Below are 26,864 nucleotides of genomic sequence, written 5' to 3' on the forward strand. Positions count from 1 at the left end.
TTGTTCTTGGAATGCTTCTTCATTCTCTGTAGGAAACCACCTCTGCAGTGTTCCTTCTTTAAATATCTGCGCATTCTCAGTCTGAGAGATTCCTCATTGATTGATTTGGAGATCAGAAATACTCAAAAACTCTCAGCAATAAGAGTTATCCAATGTTCCTTGTGTACTGCATATACCTTGGGTAGTCTGTGACCTTAGTTTACTTATAAGTAAGGGATGTCCCTTAGTTTAGACACCACACTTGCCATGACTTTTGATGCCAACGCCTTCCTGTTGAAACAACTCCCCTTGGTTAATTCGCCTACAAACCACAATGCCATAGGTTTTGTCGCTTCCCAGTTGATGGGAAGTTACCACACAGGGAAAAATGAGGCTTACGCGTAGGGCTACCACCCAGCCTTAATTTTACCAGCCTGTGCAGAATTGGATCGTCTTGGCTAGGTGCCCAAATTGGAAGATGCAATGCAAGCCAGGGGGAAAAAATATCAGCTGAATTATTTTTGCAATTTCCCCCCAGGAAAACCAGCTCTTTGTTGCTGAATCGGAGCAAACATCAATCAGGTTTTCAGCAGATGTTGGCTCTGATTCAGCGCTGGCAAGTAGGTTTGCTAGGGGACAGAAAACCACTCAGACGTCTGCCTAAAATGCACAGGACAAGTGGAAATCTGCTCGGATCTGTGCTTTCAAGGCTTGGGGCAAGCGGAAGTCTTAATGCCCATAGTCTAACCACCCTGTAAGATTTGTGCAAGCAAATCAGGATGAGGGCCAAAGAAAGAGGTTTTCTGGAGGAGCCCAGAAACCGGAAGCAAAGAAGCCCAGGACTAGAGGAGGAGCTCCGATGGGCTGGATCTTTCTGTGTTTAGGAGAACTCTAAAGCAAAACCAAATGCAAGAATCATGCAAGTTTCTTCCAATAACACTTGCAAAGGCTGAACCTATTGCAGGGGGTTCCAGTCATGGCCGCTCATTGATAACCTATAGAAAGGCGAGGAAGTATTACCGTCGCAAAGAAAAGTCATTTTATGTATTTTTGCTTAGGATTAAAAAAAAAAGCAATAAGTGGCTTAAATATCAAATGCGGTTGTCACCTAACTCTTCAACCTTTTCATTGAAAGTAACTCCCATTCATTTTGTGGCAGGGAGGATAATGTGCTTAGGATTGGTTTGTAAGTCAGTGGTTCCACTAAAAATATCCATTAGGGGACATGTGACTTAACTCTGAACTTCCCTTTGATTTGATTATTGTCCCCCAGCAGTACCCATAGAAATTGTTTCCAACACCCATTACAGTGGTGCCCCGCAAGACGAATGCCTCGCAAGACGGAAAACTCGCTAGACGAAAGTTTTCCGTTTTGGAGGTGCTTCGCAAAACGAATTTCCTATGGGCTTGCTTCGCAAGACGACAATGTCTTGCGAGTTCCTGCTGGTTTTTTACCCTCCCCCCCCTTTCTAAGCCGCTAAGCCGCTTATCAGCTGATCCGATCAGCAGATAAGCCGCTAAAAGCCGCTAATAGCGTTAATCCGCTAATCCTTCAATGAGCTTGCTTCGCAAGACGAAAAAACCGCTAGACAAAGAGAATCACAGAACGGATTCTTTTCGTCTTGGGAGGAACCACTGTACTGTTTATCTGCAAAGCACTTTCCAGACACAGTGCTCTGTTTGCAAATTACCGAGTTAGTCTAGATGTCACCTGAGGAGGTCTCTTACAGCACTGTGATTCTTAGTTGCAAGACAGAGATTTGGAGAAGGTTAAATGGAACCAACGACTGCCTTGGTTTTCTTAAGGCATGTCATTTGATTGATGGACTGTATGGGAAGTAGAGAGCCATTTGGGAATCAGGGTCTGATTCCCACCCTCCCCTGGGTGGAGATGACATCACAGGCTACGTACAGACTATCCCAGACCTTCCAAGTGTGCCAGTTTTGCAGGGACAGTCCTGGATTTACAAAAGCCATCCTGGTTTCTGATTTGATCCCACAATGTCCCACTTTTCCTTAGGACATCCCTATTTTCATCGGGAATCTGCTGAAGGGTATGGTTTCCCTTTAAAGCACACCCTTCCCCCAAGAATCCTGGGAACTGCAGATTGTTAAGAGTGCTGAGAATTATTGCTTGTGAGCAGTGGCGTAGCGTGGGGGGTGCAAGGGGGGCCAGCCGCACCGGGCGCAACATCTGGGGGGGGCGCGCTCGCTGCCTCCGGAGTCGCCGAAGAGCCTCGGGCGCAGGCTGTAGCAGAGCCACATGTCTCGCGGAACCGACGAGCTGTGCGCGCGTCCGGGCTGAAGGCGTCCGGCAGGCAGCGGCTCTCAGCACTCGTCGCGGTCCCCACGCGTCAGGGCCGCGGAGGACGCGCCAGGCAGCCCCTCCTCACAGCCCCGCCTCCGCCGCTGCAGCTGCTGGGCCATGTTGCATTTTCCTCGCCTCTCTGCCCCCCTCCTCCTCCAGGCAAGCGGCGTCGTTTGGGCGGCAGCGGCAACTCGCCTCAGATCACCTGACGCGGCAGGTTAGGGGTTAGGGGGGGCACAAATTACTTGCCTTGCCCCGGGTGCTGACAACTCACGCTACGCCGCTGCTTGTGAGTTGTAAACTACAGTTCCCAGGAATCTTTGGGGGTTTTTTTGGAGGGGGGTGTTTTAAATGTATCATTTGTACACAGACATGTCTCTGTGTGAAACCGATCACATATCCACGTCATACATTTAAAGGGCATTTAACACACTTAAATCCTGGGAACTGTACTCTGTTAAGGATGCTGAGAATCGTATCTCTGTGAGGGGTCAACTACAGCTCCCAGCATCCTTTGGGGGAAGTCTTGTGATTTAAATGTATGGTGTAGATGCTCTATCTGAAAGAGACCCAGAAGCCTGACTTGCTCTCTGTTAAGAAAGCTCCCCTAGAAATGTGACATGGAGCAATATCTGCTAGAGTTGATTCTGAGAACCCCCATCTTACGTTCAGCTGGTATATATGCATAAATAAAACTGTACATCACACAAATGCCGCAAGTCTCAAGTGACCCTATTCAAAAGAAACCAAGCCTGGGATACGTGCAGGAACCCCTGCATGTTCTCTTACAGATTTGGGTGTGTGTAACATTATTATGCTAAATTATAATTGAATGTGCTCTTTGGAGATCAAAATGTGTGTGTGTTTTCATCCAATGGGCGTTTAGCTTTATATTAACAGCAACAATCACCTTAGCCAGCACATTTAGCCTGGCATAAACAATTTGCCATAAAAAAATTGTTTCAAGTACAATACTGCAAGACACTTTGTTGTTTTTGCTGCAACATGGCTCTTTCTCAGGGAATTTTTTTATATTGGCAAACTCGCTGGTTTTGGCAGCACTGATTCCCACAGCTTCATAGAGGGGAACCCCGGTCACCACCACGGAGCTCTCCCAAGTCTGTACAGTATAGGACAAGCCTCGTGCCTAAGACCTGCTTCTCGGTATCCTGTAATAGACAAACAATGAGTTTCATTATTATGAAAACAAGTGTTGTCTAATAGGGGTAATTAGAGACTTCAAGCCAGGACTCCAAAAGCTGCTAGTTCTCTGTGTGGCCATAGGCAATGCGCTTACGTCCCAGTGCCTCAGTAGGCTCACCTGTAAAATGGGGATATTAACACTGTGCACCTTGTAAATAACATGAGATCATCACGATCAAAGGCTTTTAACGAGCGCAAAGTATCGTTATTAATACTGAAGCTGCCCTGCCTACTTGGACTCACAGACATGCTCTGCATATTAATTTACCTTTACAATATTTCGAGTGTGCTGCCTGAAAGAGTCCACAGGACCTATTCAAATGTCACTTAGATTAGAAGGAAGTTCTTTGAATATGCAAAGCGGCCACTCCAGAAACATTCCCCAGTACGTGCTCAACATTTTTTAATTTTTTTATTGTTAGCTTCTTACAAAGCATCTTGCCCTGCCTGCAGGTTTTTAAAGAGATTTGTTTTAATGCATCAGAGTCATGTAACCTCTCCTGCGTGATTGAAATAATTTACATCTTGTCTCGCAAGGCTTCTTCCTCCATGAATAAACATATGAGAAATTTACAACTTTTTTTAAAAAAGTTCATATTTTATATTGTAACTTTGGTTGCTTCTGGAAGGGTAGAGTGCCTGGCTCTATCCAATCATTGATCTTCCATGGCAAGATTATTGCAGCAGACCTTCACTGTGAATTTTATGGCTGTGTACACACTATAGCTTTAACCCACATCTGAAGCATATTTTCCCCCTCAAAGAATTCTGGGCACTGTAGTTTGTGAAGGGCCACTGGGAATTGTAACTCTGTGAGGGGTAAACTACCAGGATTCTCTGAGGAAAACGAATGTACTTTGAATGTGCTTTCAAGGTGTCCTGTTCGCTGGGAGGCCGCTGTAGAAGTGGCATTTGGGGTAGCTGCCAAGCGGGAGGCAGGTCTGGCCTCCAAGAAGTGTACACTGCAGCCATTGCTGCCACCGTGGCAGTAGCAGCAGCAGGCGATGCATTTATTGGAGGCCAGATCTGCTGCCCTTGTGGATGCTGCCACCCGAGGCAATTGCCTCAGCTTACCTCATGGGTGGGCCGGCCCTTAATGAAATCGAATCTCACTGAAGCCTGTTGGGACTGATGGACATACAGCTACCAAGAGCACAATCTACCATGTCCCACAGATGTGCAAGAGTTTCAGTAGGACTCACTTGCCAACTGCTAAACCCTAAACCTAACTGCATTATGTGAAGTGGGAGGTTGGGGCAAGGGTTTGGGACAATAAACTTACTATGTACCTTTCTGATTCCATTGCCTTTCCTGTCGCTTTTTTCTCTCTTAGAGATGCTAAGGGTTGAATCTCAAGACTTCTACGTACATGCATTGAGCTGTGATATCTGCCTTCTTCACAAGTAGGCCTTTGCTGGTGACCAGATTTGTATGTATAACTAAAATGTTATGTATGATGGAAGATAGAACATGGAAGATGGAACAAACTTGTTTTCTCTTGCTCTGGAAGGTAGGACTCAAACCAATGGCTTCAAGTTACAATAAAGGACATTCCGATTGAACATCAGGAAGAAATTTCTGTTAGTAGGAGCTGTTCGACAGCGGAATGGACTCCCTCTGGGGGTTGTGGACTCTTCTTCCTTGGAGGTTTTTAAGCAGAGCTTGGGTGGCCATCTGCCAGGGATGCTTTAGCCGAGATTCCTGCATTGCAGGGGGTTGGACTAGATGACTCTTGAGGTCCCTTCCAACTCTACAACTCTATGATTCTATATCAGGTTTGGGACAGGTGGGCATGGTTTGAGGGAAATGGCTTCATGGGGTGAAATGAAATCCATTTGGCCTGAGGACCAAATGCGTAGCTCCGTGCCCCCCCTCGATATAGAAGAACACATCTTTTTCATATAAGAGCTTCTTCAACCATAGTTGTACTTGGCCAGAAGTGGCTAAAAACATTTTGGCACCTGATGGAGAAAATTTCAGCCTCTGGCAAAAGAAAAGACCACCTGGCCTTTCAGAACAGTAGTAATGCCTACAAATCCATGTTTCATAACCCAATGAAGTGCTCTGATGGTGTTTCCTGCTTGGCAGGGGGTTGGACTCGATGGCCCTTGTGGTCTCTTCCAACTCTATGATTCTATGATTCTATGATTCAATATTAATCTATCACACACACAATATTGTTTACCACACAATCAACCCATTCCTTTTTTCCAAGACAGGCATCTGTAAGAACATTGACACCTGTCAGGTTGCTCACTCCTAACTCTGCATAGAATAGGGCTGGTACATTTTAAAAAAAGAAAAAGAAAACCTTCATAAATTAATAAAAAATAATTTGCTTCCCCAAATCTACCTTTAGGGAACTGCTCACAGAATAGGGCCAGCCCTGCACGTAGCATTTTTATTTGCAAAGCATGTCAGCACTAATTGTTTTAAATTTTCTCTAGTAGTGGGTGGGTGTGATCCAAATGTAACAAGCAGATCCTGGGAAGATTAAGAACCAGGCCCAGGGGAGGAAATCCAGCCCAAATCCACCCATCTTTTCTGGCATGAAGTTCATGCATATAGGAAAGGCACAAAACATTCAGCTCAAAGAAGCAGACAATGAACAGTGAGATCGTCACCTTAGGAACCATCACCATAAGGATCTGAGAGAGATGGTTTAATGTTGTAGTTGCAAATGACAACATCCTTATATAAAGAGGTGGTATGAAATCACTGAATCTTGCATATTTAAGTAATTTTTCTTTTCTTTTGCAAAGGCCATAAAAGGGAACCCTCAACACTAGCTGAGAAAGGGTTCTGCACAGAATAACCCTTTGTGTATTTTCAGTTATTTGCACTTGCCCTAAATGACTAGAAACTTTAAATTATCTCAGCTAATTTGCCTGCATAAACTTGGACCAGTTAGAAATCATATCTGAGCTCCAGATGCTGCAACCATTCCTCACAGGGTGCTGCCCCATCCCCTTGATCATTTTTGTTGCCTTTTTCTGAACCTTTTCCAACTCTATACTATCCTTTTTGAGGTAAGGCTGCCAGAACCCTCCAACATTTATCCGATGAAAAGTGGGCCATCCCGGAATCAAATCAGAAGCTTCTGTAAATCTCGGACTGTCCCTGGAACACAGGGATGCTTGGAGGGTCTGCATTTTCAGTCCCTCTCCTGATGATTCCTTCCATAGAATTCACCTTTTTCACAGCTGCCACAAATGAGGTGGACATCTTCATTTACCCATCCACTACGACCCCAAAGTCTCATTTCTGGCCAGTCACCAGGGACACTTGGTGTGTGTGTGTGTGCAAGAATGCTATTTTTGTGAGTATAGTAGACTTTAAAAAAATTTCCCCATTGTATTATTTTCTCTTCAAAAATGTGCTTGTGCTCTAAAGTCACTTCTAAATGTGCTAGAAGCTTCATGCTGCCAGACCCTTTCTGCATTTACTCAGGAATCCCACTGAAATCTCCGTCAAATAGGATCGCAGTCAAAATCTACGCACGGCACTTTTTGAATGTAACTTTTGCTTAGTAAACAACCAGATGCAGATTTGGGGCACTGCATCTGTAAAGCTGTAAAGCTTTTTAGTATAAGTAGCTATTTGCATGCTTGGTGCATATATATATATATATATATATATATATATATATATATAATCAGTACAACATCCTGAAGGAGACATCCTGTCTCTATTAAGAAATACTCTATGCTTCCCACAGTTTGAGTTATGATTTAATTCAGTAGTTATGCCTTTTTATTAAAGTGTTATTTAAATCACAACTTCATTCATGATTGTATCACATTCTTTTCAGGTCAATGAGTCTAATTTTCCTGTGTTTACAATGCATTTCACTTGTCACTCCTTGGCTCCAGGAAGTTGTGTGTGTGTGTGTGTGTGTGTGTGTGTGTGTGTACGTGTGTTTGTATTCCCTAGATTTTCTTGGAAATAAGCCTAAGGAAAACAGTAGCAGTTCACCTGGGGGATAAAGACAATCAATCTGTCATAGTGGCAGTGTGAATTTCAACAGTATAAGTATTATAAGCCAATATTTCAGGTAATGCAGGTTCAAAGAATAGGAACAAGGAGAACAATGATGTGATTACATGTGTGTGAATGTGATGCAGCAAGAGCAGACCCTCCAAGTTTCCCTATTTTCCAGGGACAGTCCTGGATTTACAGAAGCCGTCCTAGTTTCCGATTCGATATCAGAATGTCCTGCTTTTCCTTAGGATGCCCCTATTTTCACCGGAGAAATGTTGGAGGATGTGCAAGTGATCCCTCACTGCTAGCTCCAGATTTGAGCAAGCCTTGGGCAAAATGACCAGTGCTGCCACAGGAGGATAAGGGGCAGGCAAGACGTATGCTGCTGGACTGGTGCAAATTTAGTCAGAGGATTTTGCTGTTGTTTAGTCATTGGGGCCACGTTCTCCTGCCTGCAGCAAAAAAATAATGTGCCGCTTCTCCTCATTCCATGTAGTACGGATTGCTGATGGGCTGTTTTGCTACACATGATGTAGCAAGCCAGGTTGTGAGGCCCAGGAGAGGCTGTGTGCCCATTACAAAAGGGGTGTGTGTGTGTGTGTGTTGAGGAGCTCAGGAGGGAAAGGTACCTCCTGTGGTAGTTAATTCATTCTTTAGCATTTGTTTTTATTTATTCAGACAACTTATGTATATACCACTTACATTTTTATCAATTTTGAATTTTGCAATCTGGAATTTTGAATTTTGAAATCTGTTGCTTTAAATCGCGCAAGTTTTATGTGTAATTCTTATAAATATTAGTATGTGTGAGAGAGCTGCTTTACATACACAGAAGGAAATGTAGACACCTCAAGGAATTGACCATTTAATATTTTTAATTAAATACTTAGCACGAATTTAGAGCCTATCATGTCTGGGGGATGATAAGCTTCATAAACTACATAATACGTAGACATCTGCCCTGGTGCTAAGTAGCACCAGTAGCACTTTTAAGATACAGGCAGTGTGACGGTGCTGTATGGCAAATAAAAAACAGGTCTTGCGCTCCTACTTGCCCGAATCTATGCTCAGGTTTTTCAAGTTCATCAACTTTTGTAATCCACCAAAATGCAAAACTACTGTGAGGAAAGAACTTTACAACTACAGAAGTATAAAAGGAAAATAGCTGAAAATGAAAATATTATACATTTCCTCTTTTATGAAGATGCTTCCAGTAAAACAAGCAGTAAATTCAACTGCAGCAGCAGATCACAGGAAAGGACACTGATCATTTGTTGCCTGAAATTACTGACTCTTCTGTCTATTCTCTGTAAGTACACTTTTCCAGACAGCCCAGTAACTTTTAATTAAAGGTAAGGTAACTCAAGTGTCCTTGTAGTCTGCTGGGACCCTAGACAGACCAATTGTTCCCCTGCTTTTATAGATTTGGGTGGGGGGATGTGTCTCCATGCTTTGCGTATCCACTGAACTAAACATGTCTATAATTACTGGTAAATGCAGGCTGAGTTCTGGCAGTGTAGATTTAGCTCTAAACACTCCTTTACTTCCAGTCTCAAGAGCCAATGCAAAAGTGTAGTAAGGAACACTTTTAGTCCTACAGTCCAGTGTTCTGTCTAAACACTGCCAAAAAAGAGGAAATGCTCCCCCCCCCAAAAAAAGGACACGTTAGCATGTGCTAATTTATATGTGTAGAGGCAAATTCAGAAACCCATTACTGTCATTTAAACAGAAACACAACGCAGCTCACTTCATTGGGGAAGTATGTGACCACATAACTGGCTCAATCCGCTATTCTGGTTCTGTTTATGGAAAACATCAAGCCCCCTGCTCTTTTTTCTTATGATTCCTTGTCATTGTCCCCGGCTTCGGCTGGGGAGGGCAGGATATAAATTATTATTATTATTATTATTATTATTATTATTATTATTATATTGGACTTGGGCTGGACAGCTCTTCAAATCGATAGCACTTTCAAATAAACAGCTGTCTTCTGTAAAGTTCAGAGCACATATTCTGGTGTTGATCTCTGTTCAGCCTGTGTCTCATCACTAACCCAAAATTGCTTGAAGTTTGTTGAGGGGTACTTGTATCAGGTAACAATACTAATTAATTACTGAATTGTTAAATAATGTGTATTGTATGGCACCCTAGGAGTGCATTTTTTATTTATTTCTTAAGTGCACATTGTTGCAAGTTTCATGAGGTGGGGTGGGCCAGATAGCAACTTGACGGGTCCCTGGCAGACTCGAGGATGAATGGGCAGAAAACTGTGGTCTTCGTTGATTTTAATGAGACTTGAATGTGTGGAACTGTGCAGACACATTCGAGTTGATGCCCGCTTCTAAATATATTATCATCAATTGTTGGGTAAAATGTCCCCATGCTAGGATTTTGTCCCAACAGGAATAATGGAATTTCACCCTAATTGCCACTTTAACAACATATTTTAAATGTTGTGAGGGTTTTTTTTTGGAGGGGGGATAGGTTGTTTGCCTGAGTCCCTTCTAACTCCCAGATCCAGCAAGGATTTCAATTATTGAAGGCTTCCTCAACCTCGGCCCTCCATATGTTTAGAGACTACAATTACCACCATCCCTGACTACTGGTCCTGCTAGCTACGGATCATGGTAGTTGTAGGCCAAAAACATCTGGAGGGCCAAGGTTGTGGAAGCCTGAATTATTGGAATAACCAGACCAGCTTCTTGGTAACAGCATAAGCTTGGGTCCTTAAGGGAACAAAAGGTAGTGGCTCCGTGCCAAAGGGCTCCCTCAACTGGTTGGTAGCTAGAAGGACAAAAATCAGAGTGAGTTGTGTATGTGAGCAGAGGGCTGAAGCCTCTGATGGACACAGAATCATAGAATTGAGTTGGAAGGGACACCAAGGGTCATCTAGTCGAACGCAGAATGCAGAAATTTCAACTTAAAACATCCATGATTTCTGCTGGAATCTAAGGCTGTGCCTATGAAAGAAGCAAGACCTTCTTGGTTGTTCACGGTACGAGGCCCTCCCATTGTAAGCTCAGGTTGCATAAATGTGAAAATAAACCATACATCCTCAAGATACGTTCTAAGTCTTTTCTATCTCTAAGGATTCCCCTCGGCGTCATTTCGCGCATGCGCAGTGTCTTCCACGCCTAACTCGTCGGCTGACGGGCGAGGCTTGACGGCTCTGAGCATGCGCTTAGTGACCTCGACCCTCCTCTTACTTCCCCACAGCCCTGAAAGTTTTAAATGTAACGATTTCGAAACGTTGAAGTAAAGCACACACAGTCCTCCTGATAATCTCCCATTTTAGTCACGTTCCCTCACGAAAAAACAACTTTGCCTCAGCCTTCGCGTAATGCGCAGGTGCAGAATTCGCCCCCGCCTCGCCCTCCTGTTATAGCAGAGATGAGGGCGTCCCGAGGGGGCGGGAGTCGCTCGCACAGAACGCCGTGCCTCAGGTACGTTAAAAATTCGAAAATAGATGCGGCGGTTGCGCGCACGCGCACTCACGCGAGCCTGTCGCGGGGTGAGCCCGGAAGAGGAAGTGGAAGAGCGGGGTGAAAGGTCAGTGGCTGCGGGAGGCAGCATGGCCGGCATCCCGGGGAAAGAGAAGAAGCGGCAGAAGGAGCAGCACGATGCTGAGAGAACGAGCGAAGGGCTTGGCCCTGAGGGGGGACAAGGCAGCGCCCCCGAGCAGGGCCAGGTCCTGTTCCCGCCGTCTTTCAGCGTCTCGGAAATCAAGAACAAGCAGCGGCGCCATTTCATGTTTCTGCGCTGGAAGCAGCAGCAAAGGAAGGTGCGAGTTGTGAGAGGGAGGGAGGGAGGTTGGGAAGAGTGGCCGCTGGCAGATGATGATGAGGAGGAAGAGGGATGGTTGGAAGCTGTTGGGGCGTTTAAAGGCGCACACTTGGGGGGGGGCGGGGGCGGTGAAGTATTAACAAAATCCGGAGACTGGGGCAGGGATATGCTTCGTCGTGAGAGAGATCGGGAAATATTGTACGTTTTTTCGTTTGATTTCGGTTGGTCTGACCCGATTTTAAGTGCCCACTCAGAGGTAAAAACTCAAATCGATGGGCTGGGCAAGTCAGTTCTCTCAGATTGAGCCACAAGGTGACTGGGGGGAAGAAAATGGGATAACACTACTGTGCACATCTTGGAAGAGAGGTAGGGAAGAAATGTGGCAAGTTCTTCTGCCTTTAAAACTTATTGTTGAGAGCAGTGTATTGAGTTTTTATCTCATCTATGTGATCAGTACCTGAATTTCTGTATATACTAGCTTTGCTATCGTTCGTGAGAAGGATGTGCCTGTTCGTTCATTCTTAGTGGCCAAGTTTATCAAAACGTTTTGTTTTCTTTCTTTCCTCCCTGTATGGTCTAGGAGAAATTAGCCATTAAGAAAAAGAGAAAAAAGGAGCGAGAAGCACTTGGAGACAAGGTAAAGGGGAAGAAGTAGGAATTTAATGTGTCTTAATATGTAAAGGGCCATTCACGGATGACTCTGGGGTTGCAGCGCTCATCTCGCTTTATTGGCCGAGGGAGCCGGCGTACACCTTCCGGGTCATGTGGCCAGCATGACTAAGCCACTTCTGGCGAACCAGAGCAGAGCACAGAAACACCGTTTACCTTCCCGCCAGAACGGTACCTATTTATCTACTTGCACTTTTGGCGTGCTTTCAAACTGCTAAGTGGGCAGGAGCTGGGACCGAGCAATGGGAGCTCACCCCGTCACGGGGATTCGAACCGCTGACCTTCTGATCTGCAAGCCCTAGGCTCTGTGGTTTAGACCACAGCGCCGCCTGCGTCCTGTCTTAATATGTACTTTTTATTAATAAATGTTCATTGACTTGAAACTGACTTTGTAGAGTTTATTTTCTCTTGTACAGTGAATTTCTGATATGTGTACATTTGTTGTAGCAAGTGGTCTTAGAAAACATTCTCGCCATTGGGTGCAATACCATTGGATAGATAGGTTATGTGACTGTGGGGACTCAATAAAATACTAGACCTGGAGGGGCCTTCATAGCCTATTTAGTCCAACCTCCTACTCAGTGCAGGAAATTAGAACTAGAGCATCCCCAACAGATGGCTGCCCAGTCTCAGCTTAAAAGTGGAGAGCCCAGTACTGCTCTAGATAACTGATTTCAGCATCAAACTGCCCTCTACTCTGTTAACCAAACTTTACGCCCCGTAACAAACACACAAACACAATATTTTCACATGGAATCACACCATCCATAACAGAGAGGTGATAATACTATTCTGCCTTACATGGATATTATTGCAAATAAGAACATCTTCCAGGCTTGAGGGAACCTCCAATGAAGAGTTGCTAATTGGGAGCTCCTTGGTATGTTTATGAATGGTGAAGGGTAGCAGCCGTTCCATTATTTGCAATATGTGACTGTAAGCACCCACAATTTGACCACAAAGCCCTGGCATAGTGTTGCTCCTGGGTGTTGTAGGGAATTGAAAATGGTTGACAGCAGTTGTCTCCTGCTAGATAAAAACTGAATGGGAAAATGTGGGTGTGGGTTGAAGACCCAAAGCATGAGAGCCTTCAACCCTGGTAGACCCTTGGCAACTGAAAGTGAAAGGCACTGACTGGGTTTGAATGCTGATCTGCAACTCCAGGACTTTGAAAAGATGCAATGTGATAACCAAATACTAAAGTGGTGTTGCCATTTTGGTAGCCTTTTCATGCATTACAGAAGTATTAGCGAATTTTATTCTGTTGTAAGAAAAACAGTTTTGGAGAACAACCGCTGCTTGCTTGCATGCAAATGTAATACATTTTAGTAACTGCAGAATTTTGATAATTTCTATAGTTATAATTCTGTTTCGAACCTTTAAAGATTCAGAAATTATTAAAATTGATTACACTTGATGTGAGCACATTGTTTTGAGTAGCTAATAGAAACTTAGCTACTTTGCGGTACAGTTTTAGAAGACAGTTACTTTTTGGTGCAAGTACATTTTGGCTAGAGGCGGTCCTAGTAACTTTCTTTCTACCACCAGACTTAATGAACACACTTAACACAGTCTGTGGAATGCTCTTCCCATGGAGCTTCATTATACACCTTTAGGCGCCACGCAGGAAGTTCCTTTTTAACCAGGCCTTTGGTTGATTTGATTGACATCCTATGTCCTTTTAAAATTTGGGGGTTGGGGGAGTTATTGGGTTGTTTTTATTTTGATTATTTTTTGGTATTATATTTTGATTTTGTTCTGTGAACTGCCCTGAGACCTCCAGGTATAGGGCAGTATATAAATTCAATAAATAAGAATATTTTTATTTTTAAAAACTACCGGAGCAGTTGTTGGAAAAAGAGATGACATGAATATTTATTATTTTATATTATTTTTATTTCTTACAGGCACCACCAAAGCCGGTACCAAAGACAATTGAAAACCAGCGTGTATATGATGAAACCACAGTTGATCCAAACGATGAAGAGGTAGCACTATTTGAGAAAACTATAGTTTCCCTTAAAATGTTCCAGTGTCAAATAACATTTCCCTTTTGTATATTCTGAATAGTTTTTGCATGATTACATTTAATAAATAACCAAAGTAGACTGATGTGGATAAAAGTATTTAATTCCTTTTTTCTGTTTTGTAATAGGTCATTAATAGCCTTAGGTTACTGATCAAATGTTAAATTTTCAAGCTGGTAGAGCCTATTTCTCAATAAAATATTAAACACTGGGTTTTTATTTTGCAAAATAAATCAAGTTTCCCTAAGATTTTTTCAGAAGGTCCCAGGTTCAATCCCTGAAATCTAAAGTGATCAGATAGCAGAAGGTGTGAAAGATTGGAGAGCTGCTGCAAGTTAGATAAGATAATACTGATTTAGATGGGCACACACAGTCTGACCTGGCTTAAGGCAGCCTTTTATGCTCCTGTCTTGAAAAATATACCTGAAGTATCTGCCTGATGGTAGGTAAAAAGAAGTGCCTCTGATCCTTATGTTACAGTCTTATTTTAAAGGGCCTCATATGTGTTGCTTAATATTTAAAGATTGTTATCCAAACGTCTACAAGTATATGTATGGTTCTGGTATGAAGTGATTACTGGCTGTTAACTCTCCCAAACTGAAGGTTTTGATTTTTAGCATCATCATCAACAACAAAAATACTCTTGTGTGATTTCATGCAATATTTATCATTTTATATTTCCAGGTTACTTTGGATGAAGCTACAGATGAATTTGCACCCTATTTCAACAGGCAGACGGTTCCAAAGATTCTTATCACGACATCTGACAGGCCCCGTGGGGTAAAAAGAAAATACTTTTAAATAAAAATTTTAAAAAGATGGTAAAAGCTTGTTACACCTAGCTTATACGTAAGGTCAGGAGGCATAATATTGCGGGATTGTTTATTTGCTCTAGATTTCTTATCCATTTATAAATTATAATGTGTATGATCAACTGCCAGTTTCTTCTTTTTTAAAAAGAATGACACACAATACTCTACAGCATCCGATCACCATTTTCTTGAATTTATTCACTCTAGCCACATTCAGTTCAAATTTTTGGTCAGACACGCACAGAAAATAGAGTGGCATTCTTCTGGCACATCAGAATTCCCCAGTTGGCTCCAGGAGCCTTCCTTCATATTTTGTAGAGAGTGCATGCTGGAACTTAATGTGGTTACAGTGCATAAATTTAAGAACTGATTCAGGACAAGCATGATTTTTAATGGTTAATTATACAAATTTTTATATAACCTTAAAAATTGAAGTGCAATGACCCATTCACAAAAATCACGTTTGAAGAAAAACTCTCTTAAAATATTTGGTGGCTATAATGGAAGAATAACTTGATACATATATATTTTTTAGCCAATATATCAGAATTAATTGGTTATCTGCTATATTATCCCCAGAATTATCTCACCTAACCAAGTCTTTTGTATTTCTTCTTATTATTTTTTGCAGAGAACTGTGAGATTCTGTGAACAGTTATCAACTTGTATTCCGAATTCACATGTTTACTATCGAAGAGGACTGGCTCTAAAAAGAATTATTCCACAGTGTATCTCGAGGGACTTCACAGATCTGATTGTTATTAATGAAGATCGTAAAGTACCAAGTATCCTTCACATATGAGACTGTCTTTTATACAGTAGTTATTAAAGTTACTGTTGATAATTGCTGTACTTGGCTCTTGGGGGGGAGGGCAAGATAGACAATTAATAAATATTGATAGCACAATTAGATTATAAGCAAAAACAGCATTTTAGTGGTACTGTTTTAGTGTATAATATGTAATGTGTATGAAACTGCAGTTTTGCATAAAGTATAGAACGGTAAGTGCAATAATTATTACTCTTGCGCTGGATAGTCTGTCGCTATTTAAAGTTTCTACAGAAGCTGCCTTTGCACCAAGTGCTTTTATGTGAAAATTGTTTAATTGTGTTTGTCTTAACTCTGTTGGAATAGATGGGCTTGTGTTAAGTCACTTGCCTGAAGGTCCAACTGCTCATTTTAGGATGAGTAGTGTTCGTCTGCGTAAAGAAATAAAGGTGAGTTTATTTTCACAAGCAGAGTCTTCCAACTTGTGTGACTGTGTGCTCAGTGTAATACTCTATTTGTTCTAGCGAAAAGGAAAAGCTCCCTCAGAACATCAGCCTGAAATAATCCTGAACAACTTTACAACACGATTGGGCCATTCCATTGGGCGGATGTTTGCTTCTTTATTCCCTCACGATCCCCAGTTCGTTGGTAGACAAGTAGCTACATTTCACAATCAGCGTGACTATATATTTTTCAGATTCCATAGGTGAGTGGAAACTTCTGTTCCAAGGTATGAGAACTCGCTGCGCTTGACATTTTTGCTAATGTTTCCTATTATCTTTTAAAGGTACATCTTCAAAAATGAGAAAAGGGTGGCAATTCAAGAACTGGGCCCACGTTTTACCCTGAAATTAAGATCTCTTCAAAAGGGAACGTTTGATTCTAAATTTGGTGAATATGAATGGATTCACAAGGTATTATATTTCAACAATCTCTTAGCAATGAAGGATTCTGTTTATGTAAGAAATGTCAAGAGGCTAGACAACATTTACAGGGTGCAAATAGCAGTGCACTTAATTGGGTATGCAACATCTTTCTTCTACAAAATATTTAAAAATACTTGAAATTGCCATTACCATATTGGTTTTCCTGATTATGGAGTGACAGAGTTTTATATATTTAGCTTGGACCGCAGCCAGAATGCAAAGAGCCAAACGTTTAGTTCATGTGTACTCTTTGTTTCATGGCAAAATCATATTTTTGGGTAGTTTCAAGGTTGTTGTTTTTTTAAGGCATTGGATCAGCTGTTGAGAGAATTCAATCTTCCTTCGTGCAGTTCCTAAAGTCAAGCATCTACAGATTTGGGCTGGCTTTCATAACCAAGCCAGAAGTTTGCTTGTGAGGGCCTTATCCCTATCATTCACTGTACTTGCCAGCACCTTGTCCATTTGAGGCAATCCTATTTTCAATTATGCTTGTTCCTAGGTACATCTATTTTAATGTAGTAATGGGCTTGTCTTATAACAAAGCAACCAGGGCAATTTGCCAAGCAAAAATAATTTACCTGGGAATAAGGTCCATTGAACACGGCAAGCATGCACAGGTTCAGGCTGTTGGTCCCTAGTCCTGTGCCTTTTCTGTTACTGTGGTTGGGGACAACCCCAGCTTTCTTTCTGCAGTTCCATGTTTAGAGCTGAAGGGGCAAGCAGGCAGTTCCTGCAGTTGCACTTCCTATTAGGTGGTCACAGAAGCCCAGTACAATTGTAGGGATTGTGCCTGCCACTTTCCAGCGCCAAACCGGGAGCAGGGACTCATTTGGGCATGTGCCAAAACAAGTCCTTTTTTTGTCTACCGGTGTCAAAGTAAGATTTAGCTGCCAGCCCAAGTGGCATCATCTTGAGCTAGCCCAGACAGGAAGCACAAGCCAAATTATTTGATGGCCTAAAGTGAGGCTGACTTAACCTTTGAAGTGCTTATGTGGCTACCTAATCCCCTACCTAAACCCCTTGTGAAACTATGCCTGGTATTCAGCATTCCTAACATGCAAAAAAAAAAAAAAACCTATTAAAATTGTTTAATATTTAATAATCTGTCTCTTACTCATGCCTGCTTTATCTTTTAGCGCCGTGAAATGGACACAAGTCGAAGAAAATTCCACCTATAACAGACTGAAAATGCAAAACTGCTGTTTCATTTTCTGCTGAGTTTTCAGGAACACAGGGGTTGCTAAGGAGTTGCCTCAAGTCTATTCTTGGTCTACACGGAAAACCCCCCAAATGACTATTTTCACCAGACTTTACGAACTACCCATCTTCTTCAGTGCCTTGAGTACATTCCCTCACATCACTGCTACTTTGAAGTGGGAGATTTCATGTTACAATAGCAAGAAAATGAATAATCTGCCGTTCACTTGTATTTAAGAGATGAACTCTTAATCCTGTTCTTTGCAGAGGGTGTTTTGTTTCTAAAGTAGTCTCTTTTAGGAGTAGAATCCTGATACTCGGAGAACAGCACACATGCTCATTCAGTTGTTTATCAAGATCAGCTGTCAAAAGTAAAGATTGTCAAATACCCTTTTTAATAATTTGCAAGGGTTGTCTTGTATCTTAACTTGTATGGTCGCATTATTCAGTGCTGATTAAGGTATGGAAATACAAGTCAAGTATTGCATAAATCTGTAAGATTTGTCTCCTGTCTCTATTTAGAATCATAGAGTTGGAAGAGACCACAAGGGCCATCGAGTCCAACCATTTAACTCTGAAAATACAGGAGACAGTGACTAGCACTGCATTCTGGCTTCATGGAAGGCAGTGTACCCCAAATTTCTCCCTCCTTCACACAGAAAAACTTCAGTAAGGGTTAAAGGCATATAAAACAGGTTTCATTAAAAACCACTCTTCATATATTGATTTAAATAAAAATACAATAAAAAACCTTGCTAATGTTAAATCTGAGCATTACCTTGCAATTATTATTGTTTATACTCAAAACAGCTCATTTAAGTCCTGGTTTAATGGTTGTTAAATGTATGGCCTACCACCTATGCATAGCCACAAGGAGAGAGGAATTTGTTATTTTCAACTAGGTGTGGCTTGTTATGTCTTAACTGCCAGAAACTGGTGAGTTTAAACTGTTTGGTCAACATAAACTTTAAAACGGAGGTAATAACCCTAAGCAGCTTCCATCTTAGAATAATGCCAAACTGGTAGCTGCCCTTAGTTGTAGAATCCTTTAACCCCAAGGTACTCGATGCAGTCCCCTCTAAATATGGAGTACAACTCACATTAACCCGACAAATTAACTGTACCAGCAGGGGCTGTGATGGGAAGTTGGGAGCCCAACATCTGCGGGGCAACAGGTTGACTACCCCTGCTCTAGCCATTATAATAAGAACGAGAAGTGGCAGGCTGCTGCTGCAAGCAGTTTGATGGTGTCTTGCTTGTGCCATTTTAGAAAGCTATGTTTTGACCGTGCCCTGCGTTTTATGTGTAAAGCATTATACCAGCAAAGTTATTAAATCAACTCTTTATTGCTTGAATATAAAATTGATTCCATCATGATAACAGAAGTTATTGCAACTAGCATACAAGTTTAGAGAGGTAGATTGTAAGAAGTTTGACAACAGTAGCAGTATTACTAGTTCTAAGTTGGCACATTTAACATGAAGTTTCTGTACAGGTTCCAGGTCACTCTATTTCACTTCCATATTCACCAGTCCCACAACAGATTAGTTCTGAAAAACACAGAAGAAAAACTCATTGCAGGAAAACTATTTGCTGATATGTGTGAATTCTGAAAACTACTAACTCCTTCAACTGAGCTCTTCTGTCTGCAATTCCAAATACATAGAGCTAAACAAAATTGCTAAGATGCAAAACAAACAAACAAAAAAAGCAGCTTTCCTCCCATATGGTCGCTAAATGTTTTTTAAGTTACAAAGGAAGTTTGCTAGTCAGGCTTATTTTACTTAGGAGTTGCAAGGAGATGGGTGCTCTAGGAAGGCTGAAGGCTGGCTAGCCCTCATCTGTGTATCTGTGGCTGAGAGAACATACAGCAGGTTTCCCCCCAAAGATCATATGGCACATTGGATTATCTGCTCATTCATATATCCTACATAGATCAGCTTCACCAACCTGGTGCCTTCCAGCTGTTTTGGCCTACATTTTCCATCACATTGGCTGAGGTCAATTGGCGCTGGACTGCAGCAGAAGGTTAGGAAAGGATGACTGCCCCAGCCCACAGGCAGCCAAGAGATTTAACATTAGTTCTATCAAAAGTCAGAAGTTTTTAATGTGAAACGGTAAACAGAGCCCTGTATCTCCACAAAATTTAATTATTTTAAAATTACAGTATGTTAGTAGATATGCACAATCAGTTCTCATTTATGATTCACAACAAGTTCTTAGCCTAGAAGCTGGTGAAACTTAAGCTGCACTACTATACACTTGCCTAGGAGAAAGTCCTATAGAACACAGTGGGACTTACTTTCTAGAAAGCATATCTAGCATTCAACTCAAGTGGTAAGTGTTAGTTTAACTCTATGTAGCGTAAGGAATGGAACTTCCAGCATCCCTTACCCTTGGGACATGCTAGCTGGAGATGATGGGAGCTGAAGTCCAACAGCATCTAGAGGGCTACAGACTCCCCATCCCTTTTATAAAGACACCAAAGCCATATAATTCACTTAAAAACTTACCACTAAAAGAGTCCACGTAGGTCACACAAGTTAGAGAAATGAACACACTTTCTGCGGCCTAAATGGATTTGTACTTGAAGAAACTCCTGTTAGTAGCGGGTCATGGTGTGCATTCTGCAGGCAAAACTGCTTCAAGTCAGCTGCAGCTTGTGAAACCTAGAACAAATCCACATGATTCAGTAACATACTTAATAGAATGTTAATATGCTAATCAGAAATCAAAATGGATTCCACACACACACACACCCCGGGTACCAGATGGACTGGTGCTCTATCTGGACCAAGCCTAATTGTTTTCCTTCACTGGCAGATCTCCCAAGAAGCTGCACAGCTTCGCAATTTTTGATCCTAGACCTCATGGACTAACGTTTGACAGCTGCGTGTATTATTTGAGTCATCAAGTACACAGTATTTCTTCACCCACTCTACATGCTTTAGAGCAAAAGCTAACAAAGAACATCAAATCAGAGCCCCCATCATGCAATCTTGGGAGTAAGCATAATTTGGTATACAAATACTGTACATTTAGGGACGCGGGTGGCACTATGGGTTAAACCACACTGCCTAGGACTTGCTGATCAGAAGGTTGGCGGTTCAAATCCCCACGGCGGGGTGAGCGCCCGTTGCTCAGTCCCTGCTCCTGCCAACCTAGCAGTTCAAAAGCACATCAAAATGCAAATAGATAAATAGGTACCGCTCCGGCGGGAAGGTAAACAGTGTTTCCATGCGCTGCTCTGGCTCACCAGAAGCGGCTTAGTCATGCTGGCCACATGACCCGGAAGCTGTACGCCGGCTCCCTCAGCCAGTAAAGCGAGATAAGCGTCGCAACTCAAGTTGGTCACGACTGGACCTAATGGTCAGGGGTCCCTTTACCTTACTGTACATTTGATAAAGCAAAATTAATAAAGTGAGCACCTGTATTTGTGTACACACTCAGTTGACTATACTACTTTTTAAAACCAGGAAGGATGCGGTGATCTGCATCAGCCCCCCATGAGGCCACACATCAGTCCTACTTAGCACCACTGCCTTTAAGACCAGCCATCTGAACTCTTATTAATGGGAGATGTTACAGAATGAATCTGGCACTAAACCTCTAACTTGGGGGGGGGGGAGATCTGTGGCTCCCCACATGCTGCCCTCCACCTCTCATCAGTCCCAGCCAGTACAACCAATTGGCAACCGTGGTGGGAGCTGAAAGTCCAACAAGATCCGGAAGGCCACAGGTTGCCCCTGCTCCACTGCAGAACTGTAAGGTATTCTCACAAGAACAAGACAACTAGAAGCTGTCTAGATATGGATATCCTGGGGGCTGAGTCTCTTGCTCTGAAAGAGCCACGTTTCCCTAAGGAGACATGGTGGCACCAGAGGAGTAATATTTGTGAGTTCCTTGCTTGCACAACAAATTGCCCTTGCTGGAACTGAAGGCGAAAACGCAACAAGTGTATTAACAGTTAACTTATCAGTCAGCGAACGAAGCGACGCTGAACATAAAGTTGCCAGGTCCTCACTTCAAGAAGCAAGGACTCACCGAAGTTCTTACTCGTGGGTTCTGTATGCAATGTTAACTCCGCATCCCGATGCGAAGTGCTTTGAGCGCTTGAGGGGGGAAAGCGACCAAACGTCGCCATTCTTATGTCGGCCAGGATTGCTCGGAACGCCCGAGGCCAAAGGCTCAAAAGTGCTTGTTTTTAAAGCCGGGGATTCCCCCGCCCCGCCGCGATCTTTCTTCCTCCGCCTGCCCGGGGCCTCGCACACTTCCCCATTTTGCGGCTTGGGCGGACTCCGGCTCAGCTCGCCAGATCGCTCGTTGCGCCTCCCCTTCCTTCCTTCCTTCCCTCCCTCCGAGGAACAAAAAGGCTTCCAAGGGAGAGAAAGCCGAGATGACAAAGCACCCGCTTCATGATTTCAGAAGCGTCCCCAAGCCAACCCCTCCTCCTCCAACTTTCTAAGAGAAAGACAACAGATCCCAGGGAAAAAAGGGGGAATAACGAGATCCAAGTATGGGTGGGGACTGGGCGGCGGAGACCAGCCGCTTTTCCGGGAGCAAGCGCCTAACGGGCCAAGCTAGAGAGCAATCAAGCCAGTTTTAACCTGGGAAGGTCGGGTTGGGGTGTCTCCTGCGCCCCGCTTTTGGTGAGTGCGCTGGATTTTACGCACAGGGTTTTTACGCGCGCTGTGTCATTGCTAAGGCGCTGCGCACCAACCTTTCCCATGCCTAGCGAAGGGAAGTGCAAACGAAATACTTGAAGCAGTTGTGTGAGCGAGAGTAATAGCTCCCAGGGCTCAGATTAACGCCCCGGGGAGCAGCCATGAGTAGGCGCTCCCCCGAGGCGCAATAATGGCGGCAGTGGTAATGGCACCCTCTCCACCCGCGGCTTCCCCCCCCCCGGCTCTCACCTTCACGCGGCTCACGCTGGCCTCGAGGCGCAGCTGCTGCACGACCTTCTTCATGGCCGCCACGTTGGAGGAGCCGGACATGGTCCCCTCGCTCGAGGATCCCGCTCGTTTTATGGGGCAAGCCGAGCCGAAGAGGCGCCTTCGCAACTTTCCCAACTAAGTTTCCGGCGCTCGGCAAACTCTCCCGCCCGCAGACTCGCGGCGGCTTGCAGACTCGCGCGCAGCGCTCGCTGCCGGGCTCCTTTTTGGAAGAATAAAAAAGACTGCCTCCCGGATCTCACCCCACCCCACCGCCCCAAGGGGCGGAAGAGGGAGCTGCCCAGAGGGAAATGAAGGGAAGGGTTTTAAAAGGGAAGAAACCAGATTTTAAGGTTCTTCCCAACCTCGTGTGGTGGCGGGGCGAGGTTTAGAAACACTTAAGAAGCGCGGTGCATTGCATTGCAAGGGGTTTTGGCTACACGACCGTGGGGAATCCCTTCCAACTCTACTGTTCTACGCAGGTGACACCCACACTTTGCATAGTAAACGTTAGGAAGACTGACAGTAAGACCTGCTCCACTCCCATGAGAGAGTCCTTCCTTGGAGTTTTTTAAGCAAAGATTGGATGGCCGTTTGTCACTCTTACCTGGAAATAGTTCTGAGTTCACGTGTCAAAACTGCTGAACTCAGCCTACACTAGCCGCAGTTTTAGCCGTGGAAGGTTCGTAATCAGCCTCCACCCATCATCCACTTGTAATATGTAGTGGGAATAAATAAGGGTGGGTGGGTTATCTAGATCTTCAGGGTAATTTTTTATTTTTAAAAATTGGAAGGATGAGGGGTAATGCTTGGATTTGCTTTTGGGCACTTGATTACAGTTACATGCAGTTGTTATTATTATCATTATCATCATCCATGTATTAATCCCCTGCCTTTCTCCCTGACAGGGACTCAAGGCGGCTTATAGATAAAAACAAAACTGGGTGGGGAGGCAATAATTTAACAAACACATTTAAACATTAGCACCATTAAAAATGTATAAACTTCTACAATATGTTATGTTATCGTAGAATTGTTGAGTTGGAAGGGACAGCAAGGGTCATCGAGCCCAACCTGGAATGAAGGAATCTTTTGCCCAATGTGGGGCTCAAACCCATGATTATCCCTGGAGGGAGAGGGGGGGGTCCAGAAAAAGCCTTAGCCACCACCGAAAGGGAGAATGGCCATTGGGCAGAACTCCAACCCTGAGAAGCCCATGGCGATTGTGGATGCCACCCTGACCAATTCCATTGATGGGAAGAAAATGCCTCACCCGTTGCTGTGTCAGCAGACACACTTGCTTCCTGTGAGACTTCCACAGCTAGTGGAGCAGAACTGACACCTGCCCCCCCCCCCCGGCATCCAAACGTGCTAAAGTTAAATCAACAGCACCCTGGTTAGGCTTTTTCATTTTGTTGCTGCTGCCAGCTGCCAGGCACTTCTCACTGCAGTTGCTGAATTGGAAGCCGCAGCTGAGGCAGGGGCTGATTTCTGCCCCTCCAAGGCCTCAAGGCGTGTCAATATAGCCCCCACCCCTCAAAAAATCTGGCTTTTCCACCTCAGGTGAGAGGGTGGCTGCTCACGCTTCCTCTGGGGTGCAGGTGGTGCCGTTCCTTTACCCTTAGGGCCTCCCCTTGCCTTCCCGTGGAGCCATGCTAAGAAAATGCAGGTTGGGAAAGAATGTGCAACTATAACAAAATTCTCCCTTGCCCCAGCCCATAGGAAAGAGAAGCACAGTTGCAAAACGCAACCCTTGGGAGCCAACCGCTAAATGAGACTCGGCATGAGATTGCAGTTGAAGGGGGATTTTTAAACCTGATCTCTCTCAGCTCCTTGGGCTTAGTGCGCTAACCACCATACCGCACTACCTACCGAGAAAATAACAAGACAACAGCAAATGAGTACCAAGATCCAGAAGAAACTCCCTTCACCCTTCCCTATACGACTGCTCAAGCCCAGGCCTCACAACAGCAAGGGCAATATTCTAATCCCAGCCGCTGCTAACTGCCTAGATCCCCCTGGGGGGATTTTACCACAAAGGAGACTGCCCCTCCCCAAAAGGGCTGGCTGTAATGCTATCTTCATGTTCTCACCCCCAGGTTTATTTATTATTATTTTTCAAAAAAAAGATTGGTTTTCCAAATTTACAACAAACAAATAAAACAAGAACATCAAAAACAAACAAAAACATTTATCTTAACTATAAGAATTCCACTTTTGTTAACATTGTTAAGTGACTTCCTCGAATCCCCTGGCTGAGTTTCCATAAAAATCATTGTAGCAGTTTTCCAAAACTAATTTCACATAAAATTTAAATAGTCCTATTAACCTCTTTATTTCTTTTCATATTGACAACATCACATATTTAGATCCTAGGCCTATATGGTACTCGCAAATAATTCTATTTAAGTTAGCATATTTAACTAACTATTCTTTAAATTTCACCCATTCTTCTTGGTACTCCTCCACCTTCTGGTCGCGGACGCTTCCGGTCAGGTCAGCTAGCTCACCCCCCAGGTTTAGTAGGTCTCCCAATGCCTCGGAGGGCCCTCCTGCAACCAGTACAGCAGTCTGTGTTATGTCAGTCAGCAAGGCCTTCAGCAACTGCCAAGTCCTCTGCAGCCAGCAGGCTCCAGCCTATAGGTTGCTCAGGATCCTCCTGCAGAAGCCACTGGGTCCTGCTTCGCCAACTGGCCTTCCTGTGAGTAAGGGAGCGGGTAAGGAGAACCAACTCTCCTCTTTAGGCTCACGCCTACCCTTCCCCGCTCCACTGTGTTCAGGCCGAGCTGCCGGCCTGAGCCCAGATTGAAGTCTTCGCCTGGCGCTGCTGCTGCAAACGGAGAGGCTGGAAGGGAATTCAGCTTGTTTCCCTTAAATTGGCATCAAGCCCTGCACCACCCCCTCCTATCGGTGCTAAGGATTTCCTCCACTCTGCCTCTCTTTGCCAATGCGCCCAGCCATCTAGGCCAGGGGTCAGCAAACCTTTTCAGCAGGGGGCCAGTCCACTGTTCCTCAGACCTTGTGGGGGGCCGGACTATTTCTTTTCTGGGGGGGGGGGGACGGGGGACGACATGAACGAATTCCTATGCCCCACAAATAACCCAGAATGCATTTTAAATAAAAGGACACATTCTACTCATGTCAAAACACGCTGATTCCCAAACCGTCCACGGGCCGGATTTAGAAGGCAATTGGGCTGGATCCGGCCTTAGTTTGCCTACCCATGGTCTAGGCCTTTTGGCTGGACGTTCTCTGTTTCGCCCTGGGGGAACCGAGGGAGCGGGACCGCTTCGAAACACTCCCGCCCAGCCCCATATATAAGTTTGGGGGCAGAGTTTAGTCCCTACAGAGAAGGCTGATGCGCAGGCCTCTCTCCTCTGTAGCCCTTCATGCCTAGCTGCCCTTTCTCCCCTCTGCTGCCAGTAAGGGGGCGATGGGGACACAGCAGAAATGAGAATTTTGCCCTATTTGTGCACCGACCAACCAGAGGAGGTTGGTCCATTAGAGCAAACAGGACTCTGCCCTAGCAAGTGAAACGGCCTGCAATTTTATTTATATTTATATATATATATGAAGTAAAACACACCCAACCACCCTTTTCTAGCCTAGTGAGCTCTCTCCTTTGTTTTTGTTATTCCTCAAGGGTTTAACTTCTGAACTCATTTTATAGCTACACCAGGAGAAAAGTAACAAATGCATGTGAGATGATTGCCCGGGCAGGCTTTTTTTAAAAAAATAAATAATCACAGTTAATTTCGTTTTGGTTTTGTTTGTTTATCTCTGCGTGCTTATTTGGAAGTAAATTCCACTTATTTCAGTGGGTTTGTTCTCCAGCTCAGTGTGCATTCTTCATCTTGCATTTTCCTTACATACAGGGTTTCTGTCTTGTAGGTTTGCCCTCCGCCCTTAAAACAAAAACAAAAAGCAACAACAGGCTTAATCCAGACTGAATCATTGATTCCTGAATCAACACAGGGATCAAGCAATCCCAATCATTTACCCCTGCCAGGTAAAACTATAGTCTTCTATATTTTCAAGTGAGAAGGCTGTTAAAACACACAGGAGCATGTCCAGGAAAACACAACCGATGGCAAATGGCCCACATCTTTAAAGTATTGGCATGATTTTTCTCAACAGAACTTCATGTCATTAGATAATATCCTTTGATGTAGTATGCTGAGTAAATGCGTAGAGAGGGAGGGACGGGTGCGGCAGGATGATAAAAATGCCCGGTTCAGAAATTAGTGAGTGTTGCTAGGCGTACAATTGCAACAGTGGA

The 26,864-nt window shown here is 43.9% G+C and overlaps 3 protein-coding genes across 3 annotated transcripts in view; 2 read left to right on the forward strand and 1 right to left on the reverse strand.

Annotated features, from left to right (window-relative positions):
- Window positions 1-10,634: 10,634 nt before the first annotated feature.
- Window positions 10,635-18,414, forward strand: RPF1 (ribosome production factor 1 homolog). The gene is made up of 9 exons (XM_083509939.1): window positions 10,635-11,252; window positions 11,835-11,891; window positions 13,831-13,911; window positions 14,635-14,730; window positions 15,394-15,547; window positions 15,898-15,980; window positions 16,056-16,237; window positions 16,319-16,445; window positions 17,594-18,414. The coding sequence occupies exons 1-9, from the start codon at window positions 10,938-10,940 to the stop codon at window positions 17,633-17,635; spliced, it is 1,137 nt and encodes a 378-aa protein (XP_083366065.1). The 5' UTR covers window positions 10,635-10,937; the 3' UTR covers window positions 17,636-18,414.
- Window positions 18,415-18,981: 567 nt separating this feature from the next.
- GNG5 (G protein subunit gamma 5) lies at window positions 18,982-23,175 on the reverse strand. Its single transcript, XM_083509944.1, has 3 exons — window positions 22,568-23,175; window positions 20,168-20,323; window positions 18,982-19,204 (listed from the first exon to the last, which is right to left on the reverse strand). The coding sequence occupies exons 1-2, from the start codon at window positions 22,646-22,648 to the stop codon at window positions 20,198-20,200; spliced, it is 207 nt and encodes a 68-aa protein (XP_083366070.1). The 5' UTR covers window positions 22,649-23,175; the 3' UTR covers window positions 18,982-19,204; window positions 20,168-20,197.
- A 2,972-nt stretch (window positions 23,176-26,147) lies between these two features.
- Window positions 26,148-26,864, forward strand: part of SPATA1 (spermatogenesis associated 1) — a 30,442-nt gene continuing 29,725 nt past the window's right edge. Inside the window, exon 1 of the mRNA XM_083509936.1 lies at window positions 26,148-26,594. The gene's annotated coding sequence lies outside the window, so the exon portion shown is untranslated. The remainder of the gene's footprint in view (window positions 26,595-26,864) is intronic.

This window comes from Podarcis liolepis, assembly GCF_965112155.1.
Source record: "Podarcis liolepis genome assembly, chromosome: 6".
Taxonomy (NCBI): Eukaryota; Metazoa; Chordata; class Lepidosauria; order Squamata; family Lacertidae; genus Podarcis; species Podarcis liolepis.